The 24,814-nt window shown below is 41.7% G+C and overlaps 2 protein-coding genes across 4 annotated transcripts in view; one reads left to right on the forward strand and one right to left on the reverse strand.

Annotated features, from left to right (window-relative positions):
• Positions 1-11,135, forward strand: part of MAP3K15 (mitogen-activated protein kinase kinase kinase 15) — an 87,912-nt gene extending 76,777 nt beyond the window's left edge. For both annotated transcript variants that reach the window (XM_035321758.1, XM_035321840.1), the window contains 10 exons: positions 1,465-1,648; positions 4,098-4,275; positions 4,910-5,084; positions 6,227-6,412; positions 6,867-6,972; positions 8,731-8,941; positions 9,603-9,715; positions 9,893-9,990; positions 10,100-10,176; positions 10,658-11,135. In XM_035321758.1, coding sequence (XP_035177649.1) covers positions 1,465-1,648; positions 4,098-4,275; positions 4,910-5,084; positions 6,227-6,412; positions 6,867-6,972; positions 8,731-8,941; positions 9,603-9,715; positions 9,893-9,990; positions 10,100-10,176; positions 10,658-10,739 — 1,410 coding nt within the window. In that variant the 3' untranslated portion in view covers positions 10,740-11,135. The remainder of the gene's footprint in view (positions 1-1,464; positions 1,649-4,097; positions 4,276-4,909; positions 5,085-6,226; positions 6,413-6,866; positions 6,973-8,730; positions 8,942-9,602; positions 9,716-9,892; positions 9,991-10,099; positions 10,177-10,657) is intronic.
• Positions 11,136-11,223: 88 nt separating this feature from the next.
• Positions 11,224-24,752, reverse strand: PDHA1 (pyruvate dehydrogenase E1 subunit alpha 1). 2 transcript variants are annotated; one of them, XM_035321947.1, is made up of 12 exons: positions 24,559-24,752; positions 23,049-23,063; positions 21,660-21,728; positions 20,588-20,761; positions 19,813-19,939; positions 16,293-16,384; positions 15,995-16,087; positions 15,076-15,231; positions 14,812-14,883; positions 13,818-13,885; positions 12,776-12,884; positions 11,224-11,692 (listed from the first exon to the last, which is right to left on the reverse strand). In XM_035321947.1, exons 1-12 carry the CDS (start codon positions 24,631-24,633, stop codon positions 11,528-11,530), a joined length of 1,215 nt encoding a protein of 404 aa, XP_035177838.1. In that variant the 5' UTR covers positions 24,634-24,752; the 3' UTR covers positions 11,224-11,527. The 2 variants fall into 2 exon arrangements, with proteins under 2 accessions (XP_035177838.1, XP_035177913.1); XM_035322022.1 differs by lacking the exon at positions 23,049-23,063.
• Between the last annotated feature and the right edge of the window lie 62 nt (positions 24,753-24,814).

Genomic DNA, 24,814 nt, shown 5'->3' on the forward strand with positions numbered 1-24,814 from the left:
CCTGGGTGCACAGAGAGGAGCTGACCACGGAGAAGGGCATGTCAAGAAGAGCCGTCACAGCCCAGCGAGCAGCTGGCTCCCTTCTCTCCGTGCCCAAAGCAAAAGTCTTGTTGGGCTGGCATTTTGAAATGGTGAAACTATACACCCCATTTATAAAGCACCGTCCAAAATGCACATGGGATTTTGCAAATCAGATAAAAAGGCTTCATCAGGAAAGGTAGATGCATAGATCCAACTATGGATGTGTCCAACAGGGCACAACGTAAATTTAATTATTTATTAAACACATCAATTTAATTGCTGAGGTTAGCAAGCTGCATATATTTAAAAGAGTTACCTGCAGTTTTTGTGCAGGATATAATGAGTTTTGAATGTGCTTAGCATTCTGGTTTGGAATGGCTTAATGCATTATTAGCATTTTACATTCTGCCCTCTCACTTGAAAGCCAGCACTACTGCTCAGCATTTTTTTGCTTCAGCTTGCACTGAAGCAGAACCACTATTGTAAGTGTGTAAGTGCCCCAGCATGTTAACGCAGCTGTATAAAGAGATTATTTGAAGAACTGTTCATTTTAGCAAGCTGCTGGCACTTGTTTAACTGCTAGGCTACTATCTCCCTGGTGGCCACTATCTTTCTGCTTGGTCTCCAGCACCTGCTTTACGTAAAGATGCTGAGTCTCCAAGACAGACACCTGCCATACAGTGCACACATTACACAGCTCTCACCTCGAGACATTTACACAAGGTTGGCATTAAAGAGCAAGAAGGCAGCGAAGGAGCTGGAGAAATCACTAGGGAGCAACCTGGACAAGTACATTTTTCATTACTTAAAGAAAGTTTGGAGGGTGTGTGTGTGTCTCAATAAACCTTTGGGCATCACGTGATTTTCAGTTACTTAACCCTGAACGCCTGCAGAAGACATCTGGCCCAAGTGCCTGGGGTGGTGACAAGGTCTGGCAAGGTCGTTGTCAGCATTCGTACAAGGAAATTTGGCAGCAGCTGGAGCAGAACAGGTGCGTGCCCGGGCAGCGAGGCAGTCGGCACTAGATGAGGAAGTTATTCCTGTTCCAGGGCACAACTGTGCTGGAGGAGGTCAGCAACTCAGAGAGATGACACTGCAGTGGGGCAATGGGCAGTGTGTGCTACCTCAGGAGGGACACTTGGCTAGCATGAGAAGCAGCATCTTAAGCACTTGGTGTGCATAATGTCCAAATCCCAAGAATGTCTGGAGGTGGATGGTTGGATACATCTGTGCCTTGACATTTGTGTAACACAGTGGGCATTCAGGCCGTGTTTGCAACGAAGTAACACAGGATCAGAACCTCATCACTCCACTGCTGTGTGGGTACCTGGATCTTTGCTTTTGCTGTTTGCAGTCAGTGAGATTGTGACAGGTCACCCTAAGAAAGCCCATGCTCTCCTTGCAGTTTGGCTAAAATAATTTGCATTTGTGTTTTACTTGCAGGTTGGGATGTTTAAGATTCATCCTGAAATTCCAGAATCGCTGTCCACTGAAGCAAGGGCCTTTATTTTGCTCTGTTTTGAACCCGATCCCTGTAAGCGTGTTACAGCATCTGATTTGCTCAGAGATTCCTTCCTGAAGCAAGTAAACAAGGGCAAGAAAAGCAGGATTGCATTCAAGCCTTCAGGTAATTATCAGCCAAATGCAAGTCAACTTCATTATTAAGGGTTATATAAAAGATTGGAGCCATTAAGCACTTCATTTTACTACAGATTTTTCTTGTGCCAAGAAATCAGCAGGAACTCAACAGTTGAAAGTGCCTGTGATTTGTAATTACACATATTTTGTGAGAATTGTTTAATTTTGGTGTCTTGCTTATTTTGCATTTTTTCTTGCTGAAAACTCCCAACCACGTTCTTCCTTCCACCAAAAATAAATGCCCCATTTATAGTAAATTGAAATTAGAAAAATGACGCTCAGTAAAGAATTTCCAAAGCAATTCTACATTTTAGATTCACAATTATGTACATTTCAGAGATCTGGGTTTTATAGAGTAGGTCGTTGGCACCCGAAAATGGATCTGTCAGGTGTCTACATGGCTCAGCATTTTCAAAGTTTTCAAGTAACTTGGAAATGCGACATGTAGGCAATGAAGTATCTGTTCTGGGGGTTGCTTTATTTTATCCACTTGGCTTGTTTCCCCCCACTCCCGCAGTGTATCAGCCACTTTCTTAATGATAAGCAATTCTTAATACAGACCTGCCAAATAAATCTCAAGTGTTTGAAGGAACTGTCCATTTAAAAACCAGCAAAACCATTGATCTTTCTGCTGTCTGCACACACACATGCACATACTCCCAGTGCAAACTGAATCACTTCCCTTTTTGATCATTTTTTGCCTTGGCAGGGAGCTTTTGAAAGAAAAGGAATGGAATACTAAGGGGGAAAAACAAGCAAAGAATTTATAACACCTAGCTCACCTGGATTCGGCAAGGAAATGGGCATCTCCTCTTGTCCTGAGGGGCAGTGGGTGCAGAGAACTGCAGTCCCCGCAGTTAGACTGAGTAATGGGATTGCTCACGCTGCTCCGCTGGGAGCTACTGGCAGGGTGGCAGCCTTCTGCCCCACTGCGATGGTCTTTGCAGCCCTTGGCTGAGGACATTTCTGGGGCAATTGTGTGGCATTAGAAAGGATGCTGCCTGCCCTGTTGACTGCCCTGGGAGCAACAGGGTCATTGTCAAATACCACAGGAGCTGCAATTGTCTTCTCCCCCCCTTCTTTCCTCCTGCCTTCCTCTGTTCTTCCCCCACTCATTGGCGAGGTTACAGGACTTCTTCGGGTGGCCTGAGGAGCTGGTGCTGCAGGGTACAAGCCCTGCGCTGCAGCAGGAAGCAAGCTCAGCATTGCCCAGGGATGTGAGCAGTGGGCAAATGCTACAAAAACACTTCCTGAGTGAGGGGAGGGAAAGGCAACATGGCTGCAGCTGAATGTGTGTGGTTTGCTGCACTGAGTAGGGGAAAGTTGTGCTGGCTGCTGCCAGTATCTCCACAGGGAGTCTGGGAGCACAAAGCAGGTCACGGTGCAGCGGGTCACTTTGTCTTCCCCCTCTGCCATTTTTCTAACTACCAATTTCCACATCTTTGCTCCCAGCTTTCCATCCTCTCTTTTTTCTTCTTTCTGCTGATAAAAGCAGCCCGCATCACATCTCCTTACTCTTGGGATGACAACTTTCAATTTTCCATGCTGCTGAGAAGCCTTGAACCAGGTCTCACAAGGCGACATACGTTGTTTCATTTCTGCAATGCTTTAACCTCAGCTGTTTGAACATCTATCATTTACTATGGAGTGTGTCAGAGCTTTCTGAACAACTTTTAACTTGTAGCTCTCCTCCTCCCCGGCTCCTTGCATCGCCACACAAGTCGTTGTGACAGACTTCAAAAACTTCCATGGTATTTTAGCTTCACACGTGTGCTCTCAGTTGACAGAACTTCCTTACTCCTTTTCTCATGCAGCTGCAACTTGGCAATCAGGATTATAACAAGCTCTAAATATCTTTTTTTTTTTTTTTTTTTTTTTTTTTTTCCCCCTTCTTTCTTTCAAGATGAGTTGGAGTGGGACAAGAGATTTCCTTCATGCTAGTCCCAAAACAGAGACTGGTTACTGAGGGCAGGGGGAAATGTGAACAAAGCGATGCCTTGAGTGTCAGAGAGGGAGCAAATGTATGTCCATTAGCACGCCGTCAGGCAGAAGTGAGGCAGGAGGGGGCCGGGTATCAAAGTGCTCTCTGCTTAGAGATCCAGCTGTGGTGGAGCAGCTGGTGGTACCCGGTTCATGAAACAGCTGTATATTCAGTTGTACCCTCTGTGGGAATAGCACCAAGGGGGAGCAGATACATGTGTGCAAGACAGGGTAACAAAATGACCTTCATATTTTATCCAGAATTTAATTCGTACCTTTTATTGCTTATGCATGTAATGATTTAGAGTTGCATTGCTGCTTTCTATCCACAAGGTTACCTCTCCCTCAGCCATTCTGCAAAATGAGGCCTCGATATCGCTGCAGATGATCACAGCTGCTTTAAGCACATTGCCCTTCCCTGCCCGGTTGCGTTACATATTTATAATGTCTGTTCACAGATTACAATCGTAACGCATCCCTCCCGCTGCCGATCCACGGAGAGCAGGCTGGCAGTAGCAGCAGCGAGCATGGCTCCGTTTCGCCAGACTCTGATGTACAGCATGACATGTTTTTTGAAAGGCCAAAGAGATCCATTTCAGAGATTCACGTAAAGCATCCCATCTCCCATTTATTGAGGTAAAACGTTTTCTTTTCAGTTGACACCCATGACAATTGTGTGGATTTGATTCATGTTATATTTTATCTGAAGGCAATTTTTCACTTAGCGACTTTAGCAAGCAGGTGAGTTACAGAGGCAAGTTACCAGTTAACTTAAATATTGCTTATATTTAACTAATGAAAAATTATTTTTTTCTTCTTAATGTTTCCATGTTTTTATGTACTTTTTTCCCTATAATTGTTAGTCTTCCTTTTGAGCAAGTGCACATGGATTCAGGAGTGAGTGAAGGAATTGGCCCTTTCCTTTTTTTTTTTTTTGTTTTCTAGTTCTGCTGATCAGACAGCGCAAAACCGTATTTTCAAATGAGTACGTTAGAGTGTGGGGCCAGGAAAAAATAGTAGTTATCCTCAGTCCAAGATTTTCAGCTTCCCTCCCCAAAACTGAACCAGTGGTGGGTGATGCTGGCGCCAGCTTCTCACCAGGGTGAAATGAGCAGTGTGCCTTCAGAGAGGTTTTTCTGCAGCTGAGGAACTGCACCATCTCCTCTGTAGTTTGACTCGCTTTGTCACCTACCAAGTACCCCTACTCCCTTCGGGCAGTGCTGCCCCGTTGGTAATTCTCAGGTCTCTCTTGTTTGTGGCCCTGAAACAGCGTGCCCGACGAGGGCTCAGCCTTGGAGGACAGGAGCGCCTCTCCTTCCATTGAGGATAAGGATTCTGGTCTGTTTCTGCTACGGAAGGACAGCGAACGCCGAGCAATTCTGTACAAAATCCTTAAGGAAGAACAGGATAAAGTTGCTTCAAATTTGCAGGACTGTATTGCACAGGTAATCTCAACTCTTTTTTTTTTTCCTGCCTCAAAAGGAAAATGACAAGCTAGGTTGTCAGTGTCATTTCTTTCCTGCAAAAAAATAAATGAAGGTGCCAACAGTTTTAAATAGTTTACCTTTCTGTAGTCCATGTTCACACTGGCACTTGTGTTTGATGGCATGTCACCTTCAACTGCTTGGATTGTCACTTCTGAATATTTTAATCTCTGAGAGTTGTAACTATGTGAGCCCTTTGCAGTTGCCTGAATGGACAGCAAACATCACGTTTTGCCTGCTGCTGGCCTCCTGTTGGTTTGGGGCATCTGGTGGCTGTTAAACAGCTGAGATTGGTGTGCTAGGTTTTTGTGGTTGTTGTGCATGTTTTCTTTTGTTTTTTAAGGACAAAATGGCAGAATAGCCCATAGCTTTAAAGTTTGTATGTGGCTTCGTGGTCAGAAGTAACCAAGGTTATGAATATTTTCCAGGATAAGGAAGGATTATTTAGTAACAGCAAGTCCTACCTCAGTCTCCAGCTGTTCTGCAGCATTGCCTTAATCATCACCTTTCCATAATGGCTGCAATACTTCTTTCTCCCTTTTCCTTTGAATTACACAGGTTGTTATTCTTTAACTACAGGGATTATGGATGGCAAATCACAAAATGAACACTTGAGTACTGTCACTGTGTGACTTAGACCTTTTCCTGACTTACCATAGATGTGTGTATAAATAAAATGTTTTGCCTAAGGAAATTGAATGTCTGCATAATTAGTCAGAAGTCCAGATTCAGCTTCAAAAAGCTGAGAGCATCCATTAAGATGTGGGTGTCTTACCAACTCGCTCTGCTACTTTTATGGAGAAGAGCTGCCCTCTGCAGTACATTGGGCAAATGTGTAAATAATTTCTTGAAGGTCTTACCTTAGTGACAGCCACAGTAGCAGTAGACTTGGTTCATTTCTGGAAAATAGGAGTTACTGTAAATAGAAATAGAAAAAATGTAGAAAATAAAGGCTTTGCAGAAATGAAAGTTCTGTGGCTTCTGTGTATAGGTGTGAAATATACATCTGCAAAGTTATAAATCGTAACCTAAATACTAATACTACTAATTAGATGTTTAATGACTCTGGGATTTACTTGATATATTTATTATCTTTTCTCCAGAGCTCTGAAGAATTGCAACTTTCAAAAGCCCACATCAACCAAATTATTGGGATTTTAAGGGACTTCATTCGCTCCCCTGAGCACAGGGTGATGGCTTCGACCATATCCAAGTTGAAAATGGATTTGGACTTTGACAGCACTTCCATCAATCAGATCCATCTGGTGCTGTTTGGGTTTCAGGATGCGGTGAGTTCCTTGCTGGGCACAGAGGGAAGGGAATTCTTCCAGGACAGACCTTTCCCCAGGGGGCTGTAGCTTCTCCCCTCTTCCTCACCTCTTGCCCCTTAGCCTGCTCCTGCTGAACAGCAGAGGGACACACAGGGCTGGACACAGAGCTCAGGGAGATGGGCGCTGCCAGCCAGGCCATGAAGCCGAGCAGGGGGTTGAGGGCTGCCCATAGGCTACCAGCAAGCTGTAATGTTTGTTCTGGGCCCTGCGTTTATCTCGTGTTCTACCTCCCCTGGTACAACAGAGGAGCTAAAATTGTCAAATTGTTGTTTAGACTTTCAAAAGTGGGAGGGCATTAGTGACTCATGCAGTTGTTTCTTTATAAACTTCACCTTAATATTGAAAACAAGACTTTCTTTCCTAAGGTGTAAGCAACTGTTGTTTCCTACAGCTTTTACTTGTGTATTTGCAGGTGAACAAAGTATTAAGGAATCATTTAATAAGGCCCCACTGGATGTTTGCAATGGACAACATAATTCGCCGTGCAGTCCAAGCAGCAGTCACTATTCTTATTCCAGGTAAATCAAAACAGCTGTAAACAACCTAAAAAAAATAATAAAAAAAAGAGCTGATCATGTATCGGAGTTACAGCAAACTGCTCAGTTTAAATGTTTCCATGTAATCCATCAGCATGTTGTTAACAACATCCCATGTGTAACTGCATCCAAGGCACAGGGTCAATGTTGTACAGAAAGAACCGTTGATCAAAGATTAATGCCATACCTGCAGTACAAAAGTACGTAATGAGTAGGTTACCAGTGGGTAACTGCACCACCAGTGTGGTCTGGTTTGAACAAAGAAAAAATAGCAAACAAACAAAGGAGCAAATTAAATTTAGAATAGAGTAGTTCAGTTGTAAGGGACCACCAAAGACCACCTAGTCCAGCTGCCTGAGCAATCAGGGCTGACCAGCAGTTAGGGCACATCACTGAGGGCATTGCCCAAATGCCCCTCGAGCACTGACGGGCACGGGGAAGCACCCAGCTCCCCAGGAAGCCTGTTGCAGTGTGCGACCACCCTCACGGCAAAGAAAGTTTCCTGATGCCCAGCCTGAATGCCCCGGCGCAGCTCTGGGCCGTGCCCGTGCCCTGCCATCGGGTCCCAGGAGCGGAGGCCGGCGCCTCCCCCTGCGCTTCCCCTCCTCAGGAGGCTGCGGAGAGCAGCGAGGTCGCCTCTGGGCCTCCTCTCCTCCAGGCTGGGCAGCCCAAGTGTCCTCAGCCTCCCCTCACAGCACATGCCTTCCAGCCCTGCCACCAGCTCTGCTGCCCTCGTCTGGGCACTTTCAAGGACCACAACAGCCTTTCTGTGCTGTGGAGACAATACAGTCCAACCTGGAACCACCATTTTCTTCTACTAAGAAAGAAAATGACACTATACAACACTTTAATGAAATCCAAGTGGAAATCCACTGCTTGTCTGGTCTGGTTATGTGTTCTGAAAAATGACTACTGAGCTCTAGAGCAGATGCAAAGAAGGGGAAAGAGCAGTGCATTTATATGAGATTTTGGCCCACAGATAATGTGAAATTATAGGTAATAGGAAAAATCACCACCATCACCAAGAGGGGAGAGGCTAAAAAAACAATGGAATAAATCTAAGATGTTCAGGAATAAATCTAAACTGGAAATCTGCAGGTAGCTTTGTAACTCTCTGAAGTGCTAAGCACCCTTTCCAGTATGAGAATATTCTGGGTGCACTTACTGATGGTGAGCCCTTTCAAACCAAAGTTGCTGTGGCTTCAAAGCCAAATCCGCCTAATTTCTTAGGACTTTGTTGTCAGGAGAAAATTGGCAGCTGTTCTTTGGTGGGAAGGGCAGGAGCCTGCAGCAGATTCTGAGAGAAATAGGGTTAGAAATGCTTCCTGGGAAAGAAAATAGCTTTGTAAATCTTTGGTCAAGGGCATTAGGGATAAACAACTTTTTAAAAATAAATAGATTAATAAATAGAACAAAAGCCTAACAAGATTCCATGGATTTCTCATTAATGCATTTCACTAACTGCCTTGTTATTCAGCACAAGCATATTTATCACAGCCACCTCTACTGGTAAGCTACAGCTGAGCTACTACAGTGCCACTCGTAATTATCTTAGAATTGAGGTCATAAAAGCTGTGGTTCAGCTAACAAGGCTTTGCTACTCCCCTGCTCACCACTGTAATAAGAATGAAAAAACTTCACATCCTCAGCTGGAGCTTCCTCAATTCCAGTAATAAAGAAGAAACTGTACTACTCTGTGGAGATAGCCTCGTATTAAAAAACCCTGTTTCATTTTATCAGAGCTTCGAGCTCACTTTGAGCCAGCATCAGAAATGGAAGGTGGAGACAAAGATGGTGACGAAGTAGAGGAGAGCTACCAGCCCACGGAACAAAATGGGACTGAGGACCCTGCCGTCACATCAGGAGTCAGCACCCTCAGCTCGGTGGTGTCACATGAGGCGCAGCAGCAGCTTAGCCTGGAGTTGGGCAGACTCAAACAGCAGACTGTCAGGTAATCCTTATATACAGACTATGGATTTATTTTCAGGCAGTTTTTGAAAAGCTCATAGACATGCTTTCTGCAGTGACAGGTACATACATAATAAGAACACCGCTTACCTTGTGCTAAAACAGGCCTTTCAGGAACACTGATTCAGAATACGCTGGCAGGGCTGGCATGACAGCTCAACACCCTTCAGTGCAACTTTTGTTTCTACGTAAATCTTCTTTTAAATTGCAGAACGTCCTGTTCAATTTCTACCGTTAAGTAATTAGGCCGGTGTAACTTGTTTCCTACTTCCTTAGTTCACTGGATGCCACCTGACCCAGTGGCAGTGTCCTCAGAGATGTTCCTGCGAGTTTTAGGAAAACACCAGCATAAAGGCAGAAACTCTGCCCAGGGCAACCGCAAAGTAATAGGAACAGAATTTACAACATACTTACTAAATTCTACTGCAACAATGAAAGCCTTAAAGTACCACCACTACGCTGAGTGTCAGCCAACCAAAATGAAATGTTTTATCTTCCTTAAGAGTATCAGGCATCAAGCACCTTATCAAGCATCTCTGACCTGTGGTAGTTGTTAAAAACAATACTTTTTGTTTTTTTCTTCCTCCAAGTAAATTTGATTATTTTCACTGTGGCTATGTTTGTTCTCTCTTGTATGCTAACAGGCTTTTGGAAAACCTAATTCAGAAGGAGAAAGAGTATCAGACTCTCTTACAACAATCTTTGGAGCAAAAAACTCAGGAATTATGCTTGCTTCAATTAAAACTTAAACCCAAAGGTAGGAGGAGATACTTCGACAGTTATACACAAGTGTTTGAGATCATGTGATTAATGGGTAAACTGATTTATCTGAAGGTATCTTAAAAGATCCTCAATTTTAAGTAGTCTCAAACCACCACTTCTGTCCTAGTTTTGAAGTGTATTAATGCATGCTTTATTTTTTTTTCTGTTAAAGACTCTCAGTGGACTGCATCAACTTTTAAAGAGAACGCAGACCCTGAGCTCACGAACTGGCTGAAACAACAAGGAGCAGACTTGGATGCAATTAAGAGGGTAAAAGAAGAAAGGAAAAAAAACACCTTTAAAAAAAATCATTGCAGTCACTGCTAGCAGTCTGGTTTCAAAGAAGGAATACTAATTCAGGAACAAATTTGCCTTTCAGTTTGCTGAAGAGGATTATACACTAAGTGCTGTCCTCAATGACATCACTAAAGATGATTTGCGATACCTTCAACTGCGGTAAGGAACCACCTATTAGGTCATTAAGAGCTTAATTTGTTTAAAAAAAATGAAAAAATGTGGTTTAGACGTTAGGATTTCCATATAGCTCTGTTAATTTACTCTGATCTTCTGTTAGTGTTGTCCATGTGTTAACTGACATACCATAATATAACCTAGGGTGCTTCATGCCATTTACCAAGGTTGAGAACTATTTTTCCACCGTTCAGGACTAAGCAAACACATGGAAAGTAAGCATAAAGAATTTACTTTTCCTATCCCTTGATTAAAATCCTTTCATTGTCGTTTTATTAACCCCTGGATGGCATGGAAGAAGTCGTTCTGTGGCCCTAGCCTTAAAGGGTTATAGTTTTTTGTGTGCCATCATGATCAGGAATTTTAGAGTTTATTTCTTGCTTACTTCAGAGTAACGAAGATGAGGGTGTTTTCCCCCTAACCCGTTACTGTAGTCCCTAATTGTTCTCCATTCTTCTTCATGCAGGGGTGGTCTTCTCTGCAGAATTTGGAATGCCATATTAATCCACCGCCAAACATCTGATAAGACCTCAGAGGCAGAAGGTTAGCTCTTTGGAAACAGAACGTGTAATGGGAATAAGCAACTACAAGATACATTCCTAAATTATTGTATGTACATACATGTATAGTGGCCTTGCAGGTTTTGCACAACTAGACAGCTTGTTCGACCACCAGTGTAACACAGTGAATAGTAACAGCTTATGAAAGAGTGATGCAGAAGTCAAATGCCTGGCACTGTAAATACAAGGCCTTAGCTGAGACAAAACTTTTCTGCAAAACGTACCACACCTTTGAATTGGCTTTACCATTGTAAAAACTGTGAAAATGTGTTACAGCTCTGCTGGGGGATGGTTTGAGCAGGAAGGGGTTAGGTTCTAGCACATCACCTCTTTGTAGAGGCCTCTATATAGCTTTTTGTATTAAAGCTACTCTTGCTAAGAAAAGCCTGGCGTGATGCTTTCATTTAGTAACTCTAAAGGGCTTTTTTTTTTTGGCAAGTGATTGGTTCATAAATGCAAACAGACAACCAAATTAAATGTTATTGAAGTTTAATTTTTTTTGTCTTTACACTGTACATGACACATACAGCACTTCAAAGAAAAGTTTGTAAAGCAAATACATAGCAATTTAAATAAACCATTGCCTTCTCTGAATACAGCTCCTTCCAAAACATTCAGGCATGTTTAAGACAACCCATGCTGTGACGGATTGCCTTACACAACACCTCCTTATTTGAAAGAGCTTTTAAATAAGATTAAGGTTTATTTGAGTCATTACAGTTCTTCTTATGCATTCACTTATTCTTATGAATAAGTTGTGCCCAATAAAAAGGCCATTAGCTGACAGACTTGTACTTTATCCACTGGTTTGGGCCACGCACTTCAAAGGGTGGTTCATTGTAGTAAATGTGGTTACCTAGTTCTTCCAGTGGTGGCTCTGGGTCAGTGGTAGCAAACTGAGCAGCTTCCTCTATCTCCTTTCTCACTGCCACATCAATTTCCTAAACCAAGAAAAGAAATGTTAATTTGAAGGCAGCTCAGAAAAAGCAACCTAATCTTGAAGTTAAAAGCAACAATGAAGTACTGGCCAGACTTGGTGCTAATGCTGTCTATAACAGATTAGTAGGGAGGGACTTTTCACATTTTTTTAAAGTGAAGCATTTGTCCCTTTAGTTGGTATTATTAACTTATTCCTAGATGAACATGACCACACCGAGCATTTTTCTTTCTGAATTCTGATTCTGCAAAGCAGTAAGAATGTAGCAAACTTTTAACTGCAACCCTGTCAGTCAGTTTATCACCATCCAACCCATCACTTTAGATGCAGAGAGACCTTCGTATGCTGTAAGCAGATCTCAATACCACCTCTGCTGCTATCACTGTATACCCTACACACAAGTCTTTCGTAAAAATCATTTTTTTCAGTAGTGATAAACTTACTAACCCCCTACATGAGAGGGCTAAGTATACGACATGTTCTATTTATAGCTTAACCTTTAACTGTCAGTATACTCTACTCACTTTATGTACAGATGATGTTGAGGCCTGCAAGTATATAGTTGAAGTTACACTGGGCGTTCTTAGATTTGACTAGAAGTCCTTTCTTTGTCCCTGTTCCCCCTTCTCTCCTCATATGCTAAACACTCAACTCTTTTTTACTTTTCCTTTGTTTTATTTTAAAAAGAAATTAGCAAAAGTTTTAGATTATTTGCTTTGAGGGTTTCTGGCTCGTTCACGACCAACAACCTTTGTCACTGTAAAACACTGCAAGTTCAGAGATTTACCTCCTTTCTAGCTCATATGGGCAATTTTGATTTCTAGATCTTAGTATGACAAGAGATGTATTTGAAGAGCCTTGCACTGAGCTATGCTGTTTCAGCAGAGTAGTCTCATTAGTTGGTCTACAGTGAAATTTCAACTAATTTCAGTGAAATTAGACCAACTAATTAAAAAAAAAAAATACTCCAACAAAAAAACCCTCTAAGAACAAGTGATGATACACAATACAGTGTAAACATGCTTCTCAGAGATAACTAGTATGTGAATGCACAAGAGCTTGCTTAAACATCTACTTAAAACTGTACCTTTAATTCTTCAATGCTTGCAAGGTTATTGTTGATCATTCTGTCCTTCAGCAAAGTAATGGGATCACTTTTGCTTCTCACTTCTTGGATTTCTTCTCTAGTACGATAGCTAGGAGCAAGACAAGCAAAGAGATGGTATCCTTTAGTGGTGTCCTTGAACAGAAGTGAGGTTCTGGTCACAGCTCCCTTTTACAGAAGTGGCGTGACCAAAGAATTGTCAGGAACGCAATGAAAATACAGCAGCATTCATTACTCAAAGGACAGCACAGCCACATCTAGAACACTTCTTCGATTTGAAAGTGGAGACTGAGCTGAAACAGATCCCGACTTGAATATAATGTAGGCAGGGAGAGGGAAGCTATTGCAGCCCAAGACAGTTATCTCTAGGGGCAGCATTTACCCCTTTCCATCTCCTCAGGGAAATAACAGCCGGGGCTCAGTGGCTTGCTGTGGTGTAAGGTGGGTCACGTAACTTTTGAGCTCATGAAACACATCCCTCTCTACCAAAGCTTCCATTTCAATACAAGTTTCTGATGATGTGTTAAGACACAGCCTACTTCACACGGGTCAGTTCAGGTTTGTCAGATAGCACACATTGCCCAAATCTTTCTAGCATCTCTATGATTGATTGTATTTTTAAGAAGTATTCCGCTTGACTTCATCTGTTTTTATACTTTTAAGTTACAGGATTTTATATACTCTAAAAACCCTACAGAAGTGCACTGCTTTTCAGTCCAAGCTTACTTTGAACTCTCCATAAACTCACACTGAGTGCAGAATTCATTAACAAGTACAGAAACTTAAACTTAGTTCTTGTTCTAGAACTGAATTTCTTAATAGTGCAAATAAAACAGGTACGTTACATTGCCCCAATTACCCACTGAGCAATGAGATGAGTGACCAGACTTGGCACAGTGATTTCATCATGACAACCTTTCTGCACTTCACACTGGATTTAAACACCAATCCATGACAGTTTCCTGATCTTGACCATCAACACTTAATTATTTTCAGCAAATGCCAAGAAAGTATTTCACAGTACCTTATTCCAGGGTCACTCATACTGTGGCCGTGATAACGGTATGTCTGCAACTCCATCACAATAGGACCCTCAAAAAGACAAGATGCAAAGAGAGCATTATCACCTTGAGCAAGCCATGTGCTGTTATAGCAGCTCACCTATAGCAAATACTTACTGCACCAATGACGAATGATTTTAATGCAATTTTCTTAGTTTAATTAATTCACATAGCCTTATGGCAACTAGTAAAATGAAACAACTCTTTTCAAATAAGATTACGTTGATATTACTAGCCTTTACTTTTGCGTTCTTACTGAGCAGTATTACGCCATTTGGTCCCCGCCAATGCCATTGAACCATTACACAGACTATTTCAAATCGCCTATTATTTTCACTTTAAGATTATAACTAGCAGAAGCTAGTTCTTCTGTATGAACTTTTCTTCTTTTCACGCTGTGCGTTCCAAGCATAAATCCCATTTTGCTAAATATTTCAAAAAACGTGAGAACCAATATATCATTCTTGGGTGACAGACACTTGTGCTGAAAAACCTTAAGGTTTTATCTAGTTCTGTATGCATTGCTACGGAGGCATATAAAAATAGATATCTTGTCATCATGTATCAAGTCTCACAGAACTTCACTTTCCCTTTGTTGTAAATATAGGATTATTTTTCTTGCCACTTACCCTAAGAAATCTCTTCACAAGAACACAGCTGCCTAACAGTCTACGTGTTTTCCACAACAGAATTTAAGTAAGGTAGAAAACAGGAAGTTAACAGGGTACCAGGTCTGTTTTTTTTTTTTGGGTTAACTAAATACCAGTTGCATGTACGTAATTCTAACAAAATTAAATAACCCCTCAATTACTTCCAGGTTCCATTCAGTGGAGAAAAAATAAATGAATGCTAAACAATTCATAGCTACTACAGAAAACTGGGCTAGATGAGAAACATTTTATGCAGCAACTACTGCTAAGACTTCTACCCAGAGTAAAGCAATGGCTACTGACTTACTTTTCCAGCTCTGCAGTGCTCAGTTGCAAACTTGGCTGCTTCTCGGACACAGAGAACATCCATGCCATCCACCTGAGATGCAGAACAGCAAGTTGAGCCAAAACGTTGCCAAAAACTAAACCTACAAATTCATTACTTCTATATTGTAAATGCAATAGGAATTCAAATTTATGTTTTCCTATTTAAGAACATTTATAAATATACTGAGAAATACACTTATTGCATGCACCAGCACACCTCAAAACAAGCTGGAGTTGCACTCACCCTGAGCCCTGGAATGAAGTCTCCTCTTTTGTAGTAGTCAGTACTGGCTGCAGCTCTTTCAACCGAAGTTCCCATCCCATACCGATTGTTCTCACAGATAAAAACACAAGGCAATTTCCACAAGGCTGCCATATTGTATGTTTCAAATATCTGGCCCTGAAAGTAAAGGAGAAGTTATTTCTAGTCAGGGAGTTCAAACTTCAAGTATTAGGCTCTACTGAAAAATCATTCAGCTGCAGATGTCTAACTAGTAAAACTTTGAACACTAAAAGTAATCTGAAAGCAGCTACTCCAGCTCAGCAGGAATAAGAGAAGTTACACCAGGTAAGGCAGCTTTCACCCCAACTAATAGTTCTCAGATCCTCTATATGTTTAAATCTATTTTAGTATCTGTGTTTTGGTAGCAAGAAACCTACTTTAATCAAAGTATTTTAGGAACAGTCATTAGAAACTTCACGACTGATTAACTTGGCAGGACACTGCTACAGCAAAGTAAAAGAAAAGTTCAACAACACTGTCTGCATCAGCCTTACTACTTTAAGTCAGGGAAAAACAAGAGCTGAGCTCTCTACCGGTGTTTTCAAAGTGGCAAGCTGTATTAACATTGCACTCTAAAACACTTATTTCTTATCTGGCTTCATTTTTCCGCCCCAAATATGAAAACAACTGCCTGAATGTCTGAAGCAGCTCTGCGAGATGCTTCGTATCAGTGGGCTCCTTTAATTAAGCATCCTTGCAGCAGAAAGCCCAACATAAAAATCTTATTTTTAGTTCCAAGCCAGATGTTGTCTGTGTTGCAGACTGAACAGGCTAAAGATGTGCTCCTGCTACCTTGCAAAAAGGCAGAGCTCACGGTTCACAGAGGGAAAACAGATTACCCACAGACAGACTCCTGACAGTCACATGTAGACAAAGTTACCTGATTGGCTGCACCGTCCCCATACAAAGTCAGACACACTTCGTTTTTACCGAAGTATTTACATGCCAGAGCAATCCCAGCTCCAAGAGGAACCTATCACAGAGCACAGGACAAGACAAAATTTTAGAACAACGTTCAGGGGAGTTGGAGACAAGCAGCTGATGAAATGTCAAGAGACGTTTACTGTGTTAGGGATCTGCTCAACGAATGAAGAGTTGTTAACAACACTAGAGGAAACATTGTCATGGGACACGAGCCAATTTCAACTTGTGTTTTAAAGTAGAAGTCACATGCATACCTGAGCGCCAACAATACCATTACCACCATAGAAGTTTTTGGTATACATGTGCATCGATCCTCCTTTTCCCTTCACACATCCTCCTTTTCGACCTGAAACATGATCAAGAAGTGATTATTTTTTCTGAGGAAAAATACTATACAAATGGTAACATCTAATCCAATTCCTTAAAAGGTAACAACCCGAAGACAACATTGTATTTGTCATCAGAGTCACCTCAGTGGAGGTAAGACACTGATTCTCAAACACCGGACATAACGGCCTCTCTCCACAGACTTTACGGTTAAATGCATCACAAAACAAATAAAAAGCCAGGAGGAAGAATGATAACAAAAACACAATTCAAGAAATACAAAATGAGATTTATGAAGAAACTTCAAAACCACCCAAGGAATTTCAGTGTCCTCAACACAAAATCACTCTCTAGCAAAGTAGAAATTTTATTTATTTTTTAATAGCCAACGTGGTCTACATTTCTCATACATGCAATCTGTGCTACTATAACAAGAAATATGTAACAGTCCTTTTAAATTCTTGCTTCTGCAGTAGAGATATGAACAGGTCCAAATTAATTGCAATAATCTACGTCTTCTCTTTGACAATAACCAAAAGTAAAAATTACAGATTCAAAATAAAAAATAAGAAAAACAACAACACAACTCCCAACCTCCATATAAACATCAATACCTAGCCCAGCATTATTCAAGCTGTTGTTTGCAGATAACTGGCAGCCCATAAGCACCACAAGAAGTCCCATCAAATGAATAACGTTTTCAAATACACATTAAGTGTACTCAAACATAGCTGGGGGACAGAGGTCAGTGTCCATGACAGTGCACTAAAAGAGCAAACTCCCTGGTGCCATCAGTACCAGAAAGTACCACACTCAAATTCCATTCCAAATTCAACCTACTTTTTATTTAAAACACGCATTTTTCAAAAGTCAGCCTTTTTATTTGCTGTTATCTCCCCTTGCCCGCAGAAACAAGGTAAACAATCAATTTTTGTTAGCTGCCTATCCAGTTATCAAAACCAGCAAAAGTACTGCTCCCTAGCTGAGGTCCTGCAGAGGCTAAGCATTAAGATTATTTTGATGTAATAAAATGTATGCAACAAGGTACAGCTGTCAAAAGGCAACCTCTCACGCCAATCTCTCCCCAACACAAGGCTTGCTATCTTCCACCAATTCAGCAAATGCAATCCTCCACACTGTTTTCTTAATTATGAGCAGAACTACACTGGCAGCAGAGCTACCTTAACACCTTGCTGAATACACCCGTCTAGTTCAACAAGAACTTTGATAATCAGTGGTTTTCCAGCTACATTACTGAATCATGATTTATGTGAAATTTCTTTTGTAGGATCACAGCTGCTACCATCAAAAAACTTTACTAAACAATAATAAGGAAAGCTTGTTATCTACGTGTTTCTTCCTTGTCCATTAGTTCTGTTTCCTCTCAGAAGAGGAAATCAGATTGGTTTAACATAATGTACTTTGGCAAATTATGTTGGCTCTTAATGTCACCTTTTAGGTAATGAAGTACTCACAGCATAATTTGATTATCTGCTCCAGGAATAAACCGTGGTCAACTGCCTTATTTCTATTTTTCCTCCATTTGCTTTTTAAAATGTAAATATATTTATATTTTCTATTTATATTATTTATTATATTATTGTTTATATATAATATTTTATTTTCAGATGCAGCACTGATTTACATTACAAAAAATTTGCCTAAAGCAAGTTTGAGCTGCAAGAAGTTTTCTAAAATTGGTCAGGTGGATCAGGCCCAGCTAATCGAAGAACACACAATTTCTCATCAGCCTGTGCCACTTTTCTTACATTTCCTAGCCTAATCTGTTTTTTTCCCCTAATCATAAAGGCTTGTATTTTACTTCTAAGCACAGTTTGCTTATATTGCCTTGGGGTTGGTGATCACATTAGACGTAGAGTGTTGGTGCTGCTCTGGAATCTGTACTTCCCTTTCTTAAGGATGAATTATTTTTATTATTGGTCTTCCTTGTACTTTTACTGTGCCCATGAAATGGTTTCACATGGGCTTCGACAGATTCTGCAGCTAGGGCCAAAGCAAAAAAAAAAACAACAAACACAAAACAAACACAAAACAAACAAAAAGACTAATTTTAATCATGAAAATACTGTTTTATACTTAAACATCAGTAACCTCCTCCACATTTTTGTGCAATCCTTCCTCTTGTATTTTAACTTAGAATTCTTATTTACCAAAGTCACTTTTTCCTATTCTTTCTACTCTTCCTTTAACAATCTGCTCTGGTCTCCACAGTATCATTCCTCAGGGAACTGTTAATTCTCCCAGACAATCCTTTCCTATAGTTTGTTTCCTGTAGGACGATCTTATCTGCTAGTCTTCGGTTGATTCTGCTTCCTGCTTGTTCAAAGATTTTTAAATTCTGTCACTTCCCAGTCACTGTAACTCAGGCTCTCTTTCAGTTTTGCATTTTCAGTCAAGAACTTTGTTCGTAAAAAATCAACTCCAGTGGCACACCTATCCAGAAACTTGCTCCAAGCACCATTTTTCGTAACAACAGTCTCTGTATGGCTGCTGTTCTTCCCCCATTAACAGGGCCCCACTAATACCAAGCGTAATGCTATAGAATATGATGCCTTGAAAAGAATCAGACAACAACAGCACCAGTATTTATGGTTTCAGGTCCAATAACACACCTCAGTCCGTCTCCTTCTTTACTTTCTTCCTTACCTGTACCTAGCAACATTTGGCAAGTCAATCATTTACCGGGTTCTAGGTGCCTGTGTATGCTACCAATATGCATTTTTAATAAACACATGGTATCTTAATATATAAAACCATACGTCTTCTCTACCTCCACAATGTGCTTTCCTACATTGTTTCAAGCATGCAAATGCTCAGATTAAGTCTTCATTACAGCAATGATTCATAATACCAGCAGCATACAAAGGCCTTCAAATTCCTTGTTAATTTTTCACTTCTGGCATCAGTACGCAGATCTCAGCAGGCTTACCCACTGTTCTCTTGGCTACTCCATTTATGATCCTATTGTCAATAACCATTTCCTTTCTGCAAAATCTTAGGTAGGGATTACCATTTCATATTCTTGTTATAGTCAAAATTTCCCAAACCATTCATTTTTATCATTACAAGCAGTGCCTATCAGTCTTTCTAAGACTTCTGCAGCATAATTCAGAAAAATCCAAGTCTGCCTCCAAGGGAGGGTAACACCCTGCCCTATCGAGAATAAATGATAACCACCACTGAGTTTCATTTAAGGAAGCTGCTGTAGCACATCAAACATGGCATAAGGTGTCAAGAAGCTTTCTAAAAGTATGCCTCAGCTTATGACTAGTGGCAACATCATAAAATTAAAGACTTTTCTCTACGTCCCTAAATTACTTCTGAAGCCCTGGTATACTTTGTGCATTAACTGCATTTTGAATTTGAGTAAAAAATTCTGACACGAGTACAGCAGCATGTGAATCTTCATTTTTACTTAGTGCCTACCTGTAAGCTCAGCAAGAATTTCTCGAACGGGAACACCTCGTGCATAGGTAAAACCGTGAGCTCTGTACGCTGTTATTACATGGTCTGTAGGCTTTATGGCAACTTCAAGCCCTACGCAGCAAGCCTCCTGTTACAGATGAAAAGTAAGTTTAGCAATGAAGAAAAGCACAGAGTTTCCACAGTCAGCAGCATGGCAAAGTCTATGGTCCCCTTACAAGAAATAAAGGAGAAAAGAGAAAAGGCACTGATACAGTAGGCTGCCTTGAATACCAAGGAGAGGTTAGGCCTGTTTTACCAAAATCCAGAGCTACGACAGACTTGGGCTCCATATTGCAACCCGTCCTGTCTGCAGCCAACAAAATTAGACAGGAGGAAAATGAAAAGCTAAAAAGCCCCGCAGGCTTTTTCCTACACACATCTCCCAAATGAAGGGTCTAAACTGCAATTCAAAAATGGGCAGATGGACAGACAAAGTTTCACCATGTGCAGGAAGTTCTTTTGACTCTTGCTTTATAGTGGGTACCTGATCTATGAGCCACTGGAACAAAAGCCTACCTTCTCTCTCTTCCTATTGCTGTCTCAAGACTGCAGGGATTCCCTTGTGTGCTCAGAGACAGTTTTTAAAGAAATAAAGAACCAAGTCACAGATCCCATTACAACTTCAGCCATTCTATGCAGACACCCAGTTATAGATTTACTCTCCTATCTATTCAAATCCCTAGGTAAGTATGGCAAGACAATATAAAAACATCTTTGGGGGAAAAAATCATCTCACCTGACCATCATACAAGTGGCAGAAGCCACGAATAATCTTCTGCTTGTACAGCTGGTCAGACTTCAGCTCCATGCGCCGTATGGTCTGCATCGTCTTGTAGTAATGAAGCCCCTCCTCTCGAGTCATCACTGCCGTGGTACTAGGGCCTTCTTCCAGGCGATGGAGGTCACATTTCTGCAAAGTTGAACAAGTATTTATTTCTTGAAAGTAGCTGATCCCATTTCTATCACATTTTTCTCTGACGCACCATTACAATCCAGATTGTAATAACTTTTTAAAGGGCAAGCCAGGAAAACCTACATTTCCAGGTCAAACTAACTATAAAGTCTGTGCACTATCTCCAAATTCAGGAAAATAAAAGCTTTACTTTCAATAAGACAGATTTCCATTTATGAAATGAAACCTTATAGTTCCTACTACCAGGAGGTGAAGTTAAGTGCTCACAAAGTACTAGAAAAGCTCATTTCCATGGTTGTGCATACCAAATACTTGACAAGACGTACAGAGGTTTAGTGAAGTGACAAGACAGAGGAGTTTCCTCTGTGGGAATTTGTAAGATCTGGTCCTAAGACTGGACCTCACCTCTTCTACCACCACTTCTACCCAGTTATAAACTGCTGTGGCAGCAGCCACCCCGCCAGTAAAACCACACAACGCATACCACAGCACATCCTCCCCAAACCATGGCCTATCCTCAGTTGCATGGAGGGCTGATTTTAGGTACTCATACCAAAAATCCTTCCAGTCCAGTGGAACACACCAACAAATTGCTCAGTCAACGCAGATGGGCAAAATACTGCTTTACAGGTTATATGACATTCAGTATTACAGCAACAGTCTCTCCAGAGCAGCTCCACTGAAGCCCAAAGGAATTTCACACAATACACTTGCACACTACTTTGAATTAACACAGACAAACGACCACAGACTTCCAAGCAGCGTGCTTCCAGCTCCATCTAAAAATCAGGCCAGGTAGCACAGGGCTTGGTTCTGAAAATTCTAGTGTCCATCATTTCAAGATCTATGACAGTGCTTACACGGAATACCAGTGTTAAGTGTTCAGCTTCGTTACCTTAATTTCAAATGTAGCTTCATTTGCAAAGTCTGCATAGTTACGTGATGCTACCATCACTCGAGAGGCCTTAAAAAAAAAAGACAAAAAAAATATGAGCAACATTGAAACATAATGAAACGCTAAAGCAAACAAATTGTCAAATTTCTAACAGTACACCCGAACTGAAATAATTCTTAATGAAACTCTCCAGTGGCATATCCTTATAGTATTAGATAACTTATTTTGTACATACGTACTAGAATTCCTTAAAACCCGGCATTTGAAATTAGGATCAGAAATTATACCCTTGATTAATTAAAGAAAACCAATAAGGTTCAAAATACCGTGAAAAGCATCAAAATCCTACAAATACATACTCTTCCCTGCACATGACCTATTCCCTATACAAACACAACCAATGCACATTTTAATGGTTCTCAGCACTGACTGGAATTTCACCTTGACGGAACAAAAACTTTATTTGGAAAAAAAACAAAACACGTCAGATGTGTGGAACATGAACTACAATCGCTCTTTCCTTTTAACAGGAAAAGAAGGTGGGTGGATGCAAGGCAACAAGCAGTGAAGAAGGAGAGTACTATGTAAGCGGGTAATAGCATGGCCACTACCTACGGATACATGAAACACACAAGTACAGAATAGCTGGCAGAGCAGGGGAGAGACAAGAAAGACATTTAAACAAATACTGATGTTCTTTGTAACAGAGTGTGGACAGCCTATTATTACCTGACCAACAACTGGTATTCTTGAATAACTTTACTATATGATGGTCATCTATTCACGCATGCCTTGTGGCCATAAGGAATGCACTTGATCTTTAGCAGCAAAATCATATTGCTAATTAAATTACACATTACTTTCTGTAGCTTATTCAACTCTGGCATTTGCACACACTTAGCTCAAGGTTCATTCTTTCAAAATTTTGAGACTATTCAGTCCCATGTCTCCAACAACGGTATGATTGATAGATATAAAATTTGGAAAAAAAAAAAAATGAAATTTTCTCAATCCGTCTTCGCTATCTACTGTTGCCTATTTGATCTGGCTATCATCATCTCCCAACCCCCCACATTATCTGATTCAATATTTAGGGTTTTTAAATTTAAACCAGGTTTCTACACTGTTTACCATAATGCAACAGTATTATCAGCGATAAAAAGCTATTTTAGTTCTACAGCTGGAAGTATGTCAAGAGTTTACTATTCACAGAACCACCAAAGGGCTCAGGTTGGAAGGGACCTCTGGAGACCAGCCTGGTCCGATCCCAGCCCTGAGCACTACACGAAAGCAACGCAAGGCAGTCTGTACAAAAGTTCTTCACACATGGCCAGTACATATTAAAAAAAGAAATAAAGAAAACCTTGACCAAACTGGTTTAGGCCTTACCTCACTAACAGCTCCCTAGGTTAGCAGCATTTGGAAGGAAAAAAGGATAAAGAAAAAAGAGTAAGTAGCTGCAGCAAACAACTGGGGAGGAGAAATCAGCACATTATTAGCAAACTGGAACACAGTTTACAGGTAAGCTCTGAGTCATGGAAAATCAACTTTACACTCTATAATATAACCAAAACCGATATAAAACGCTGCCTAATGGATTAAGACTGCCGCTATTTGTTTAGTAATTTATGCCTCTGTTATAAATGCCTAAAAACAAGTAAAGAGAAATCTTTGCATATTTGGCAGCCACCAGGATCCAAAAAACGGCATTAAGATATCCAAAGTGGGTCTGGTTTGGACATCTTGGAAAGCACAGCATGTCAGAAACAGGCCAAGTACATGCAGTAAGGAACAAATTTTTGGCATCCATCCATAAATTTTAACGTAATTTACTTGTAAATTAAGGAATACATTCCGATGCGTATTCCATACAGTCCCAACGCACACAGAAAGATTTGCTGATGAACCTTCTCTCTCATGCCATTCCTGTGAAACCAGCCACCCACAGGCCTTCTTGCCAGGGCAAGAAATTACTGGGCAAGTGAATTACCAGAAACACAGTAAGAAATTTACTCTCAGTGTCAAAAAGGCTATTGATCTCACCTACCAAAAAGCGCCCTTTAACACTGCCAAAAAAAATAAACAAATATGATCTTGCCGTGTCTTTTTTTTTTTCAGCTAGATTACTTTCTCCTCATGGCCACAGTCATTATAATGGAATAAGGAAAATGAGAAGGTAGAAGAGAACTGTGAAAATGTTTCATGTAAAAGAGATAAAACACAACAAATGAAACAGAAATAACATGAAACAACACAGTTTGAACCAAAATTCAGGAAGAGCTCAAATGATTGTTATTTGAGCAAAGGCAAAGCATTCCAGAAAGGGACCAGGTGGGTGAACTTAGAAAGTGGCCTGTAAAAGGCTTTCAAAAAGGGATCACTGCATTTTATACCTAATTTAGTACGTGTACCAAGAGCCTCCGGACAGGGCACCTATGGGTGCCAGCCTCCAAGCGGCCCCCTGGCCGCACTCCAGCCAGCACCTTGGGCGGCACGTCCTGCCCTCGTGTGACAGCACACGCCGTGCACATGGCGTACTTCCCCAAACATTGGCCTCACTCAACAGGGAAGCCGGGCCTGCCTTCACTCAGGCCAGGAGCATACCTGAGGTACGCTTCAGGCTGCAAGCGCAGGAAAAGCCCAGCTGTTTACAGACAGCACCCTCCCCCCCAGCGACCACCTTATTTCTAAATACAGAGCTTGAAACAGAGCTGACAAAACTGAAACCCCAACCCACTTATTATTATTATGGTTGTTGTTTCTCCGCCGCCCCCCTCACACACGCAGGCCGACACCAACGGCCACAACGGCCCCAACGGCCGCCCGCGCGCACCCCCACCCCCTCCAGCGACCGTTGGGGCCTTACCCCCCCCCCACCCGTCAGCAGCCCCCCCCTCACCGTCCTGCCGGCGGCGGCGGCGGCGGCCGGGCCGGGCAACACTCGGGAGAGCGCGGCCAGCAGCATCTTGCGCATGGAGCGGGGAGGGAGCGGGGCGGCGGCACCGGCACCGTGCTGGGCCCCGTCCTCGAGTCTCCTTCAGCCGCAGCAGCGCAGCACGGAACAGCAGCGGCCGCCGCCGAGCCCGCCCAAACGCCCACCCCCGCGGCCGAGCGGCGCCCTGCCCCGAGTGACGGCACCCGCTGGGCGGCGGAGG

This window comes from Oxyura jamaicensis, chromosome 1 (assembly GCF_011077185.1).
Source record: "Oxyura jamaicensis isolate SHBP4307 breed ruddy duck chromosome 1, BPBGC_Ojam_1.0, whole genome shotgun sequence".
NCBI lineage: Eukaryota > Metazoa > Chordata > Aves > Anseriformes > Anatidae > Oxyura > Oxyura jamaicensis.

Coding starts and splice junctions, on each gene's coding strand:
- PDHA1 (XM_035321947.1), bottom strand. CDS start 24,633: ATGCGCAAGATGCTGCTGGCCGCGCTCTCCCGAGTGTTGCCCGGCCCG. Junction 20,762..21,659: donor AAGCTACATTTGAAATTAAG/GTAACGAAGCTG, acceptor TCAACTTTGCAG/AAATGTGACCTCCATCGCCT. Junction 14,884..15,075: donor ACTTCATTCCAGGGCTCAGG/GTGAGTGCAACT, acceptor TCTGCATCTCAG/GTGGATGGCATGGATGTTCT.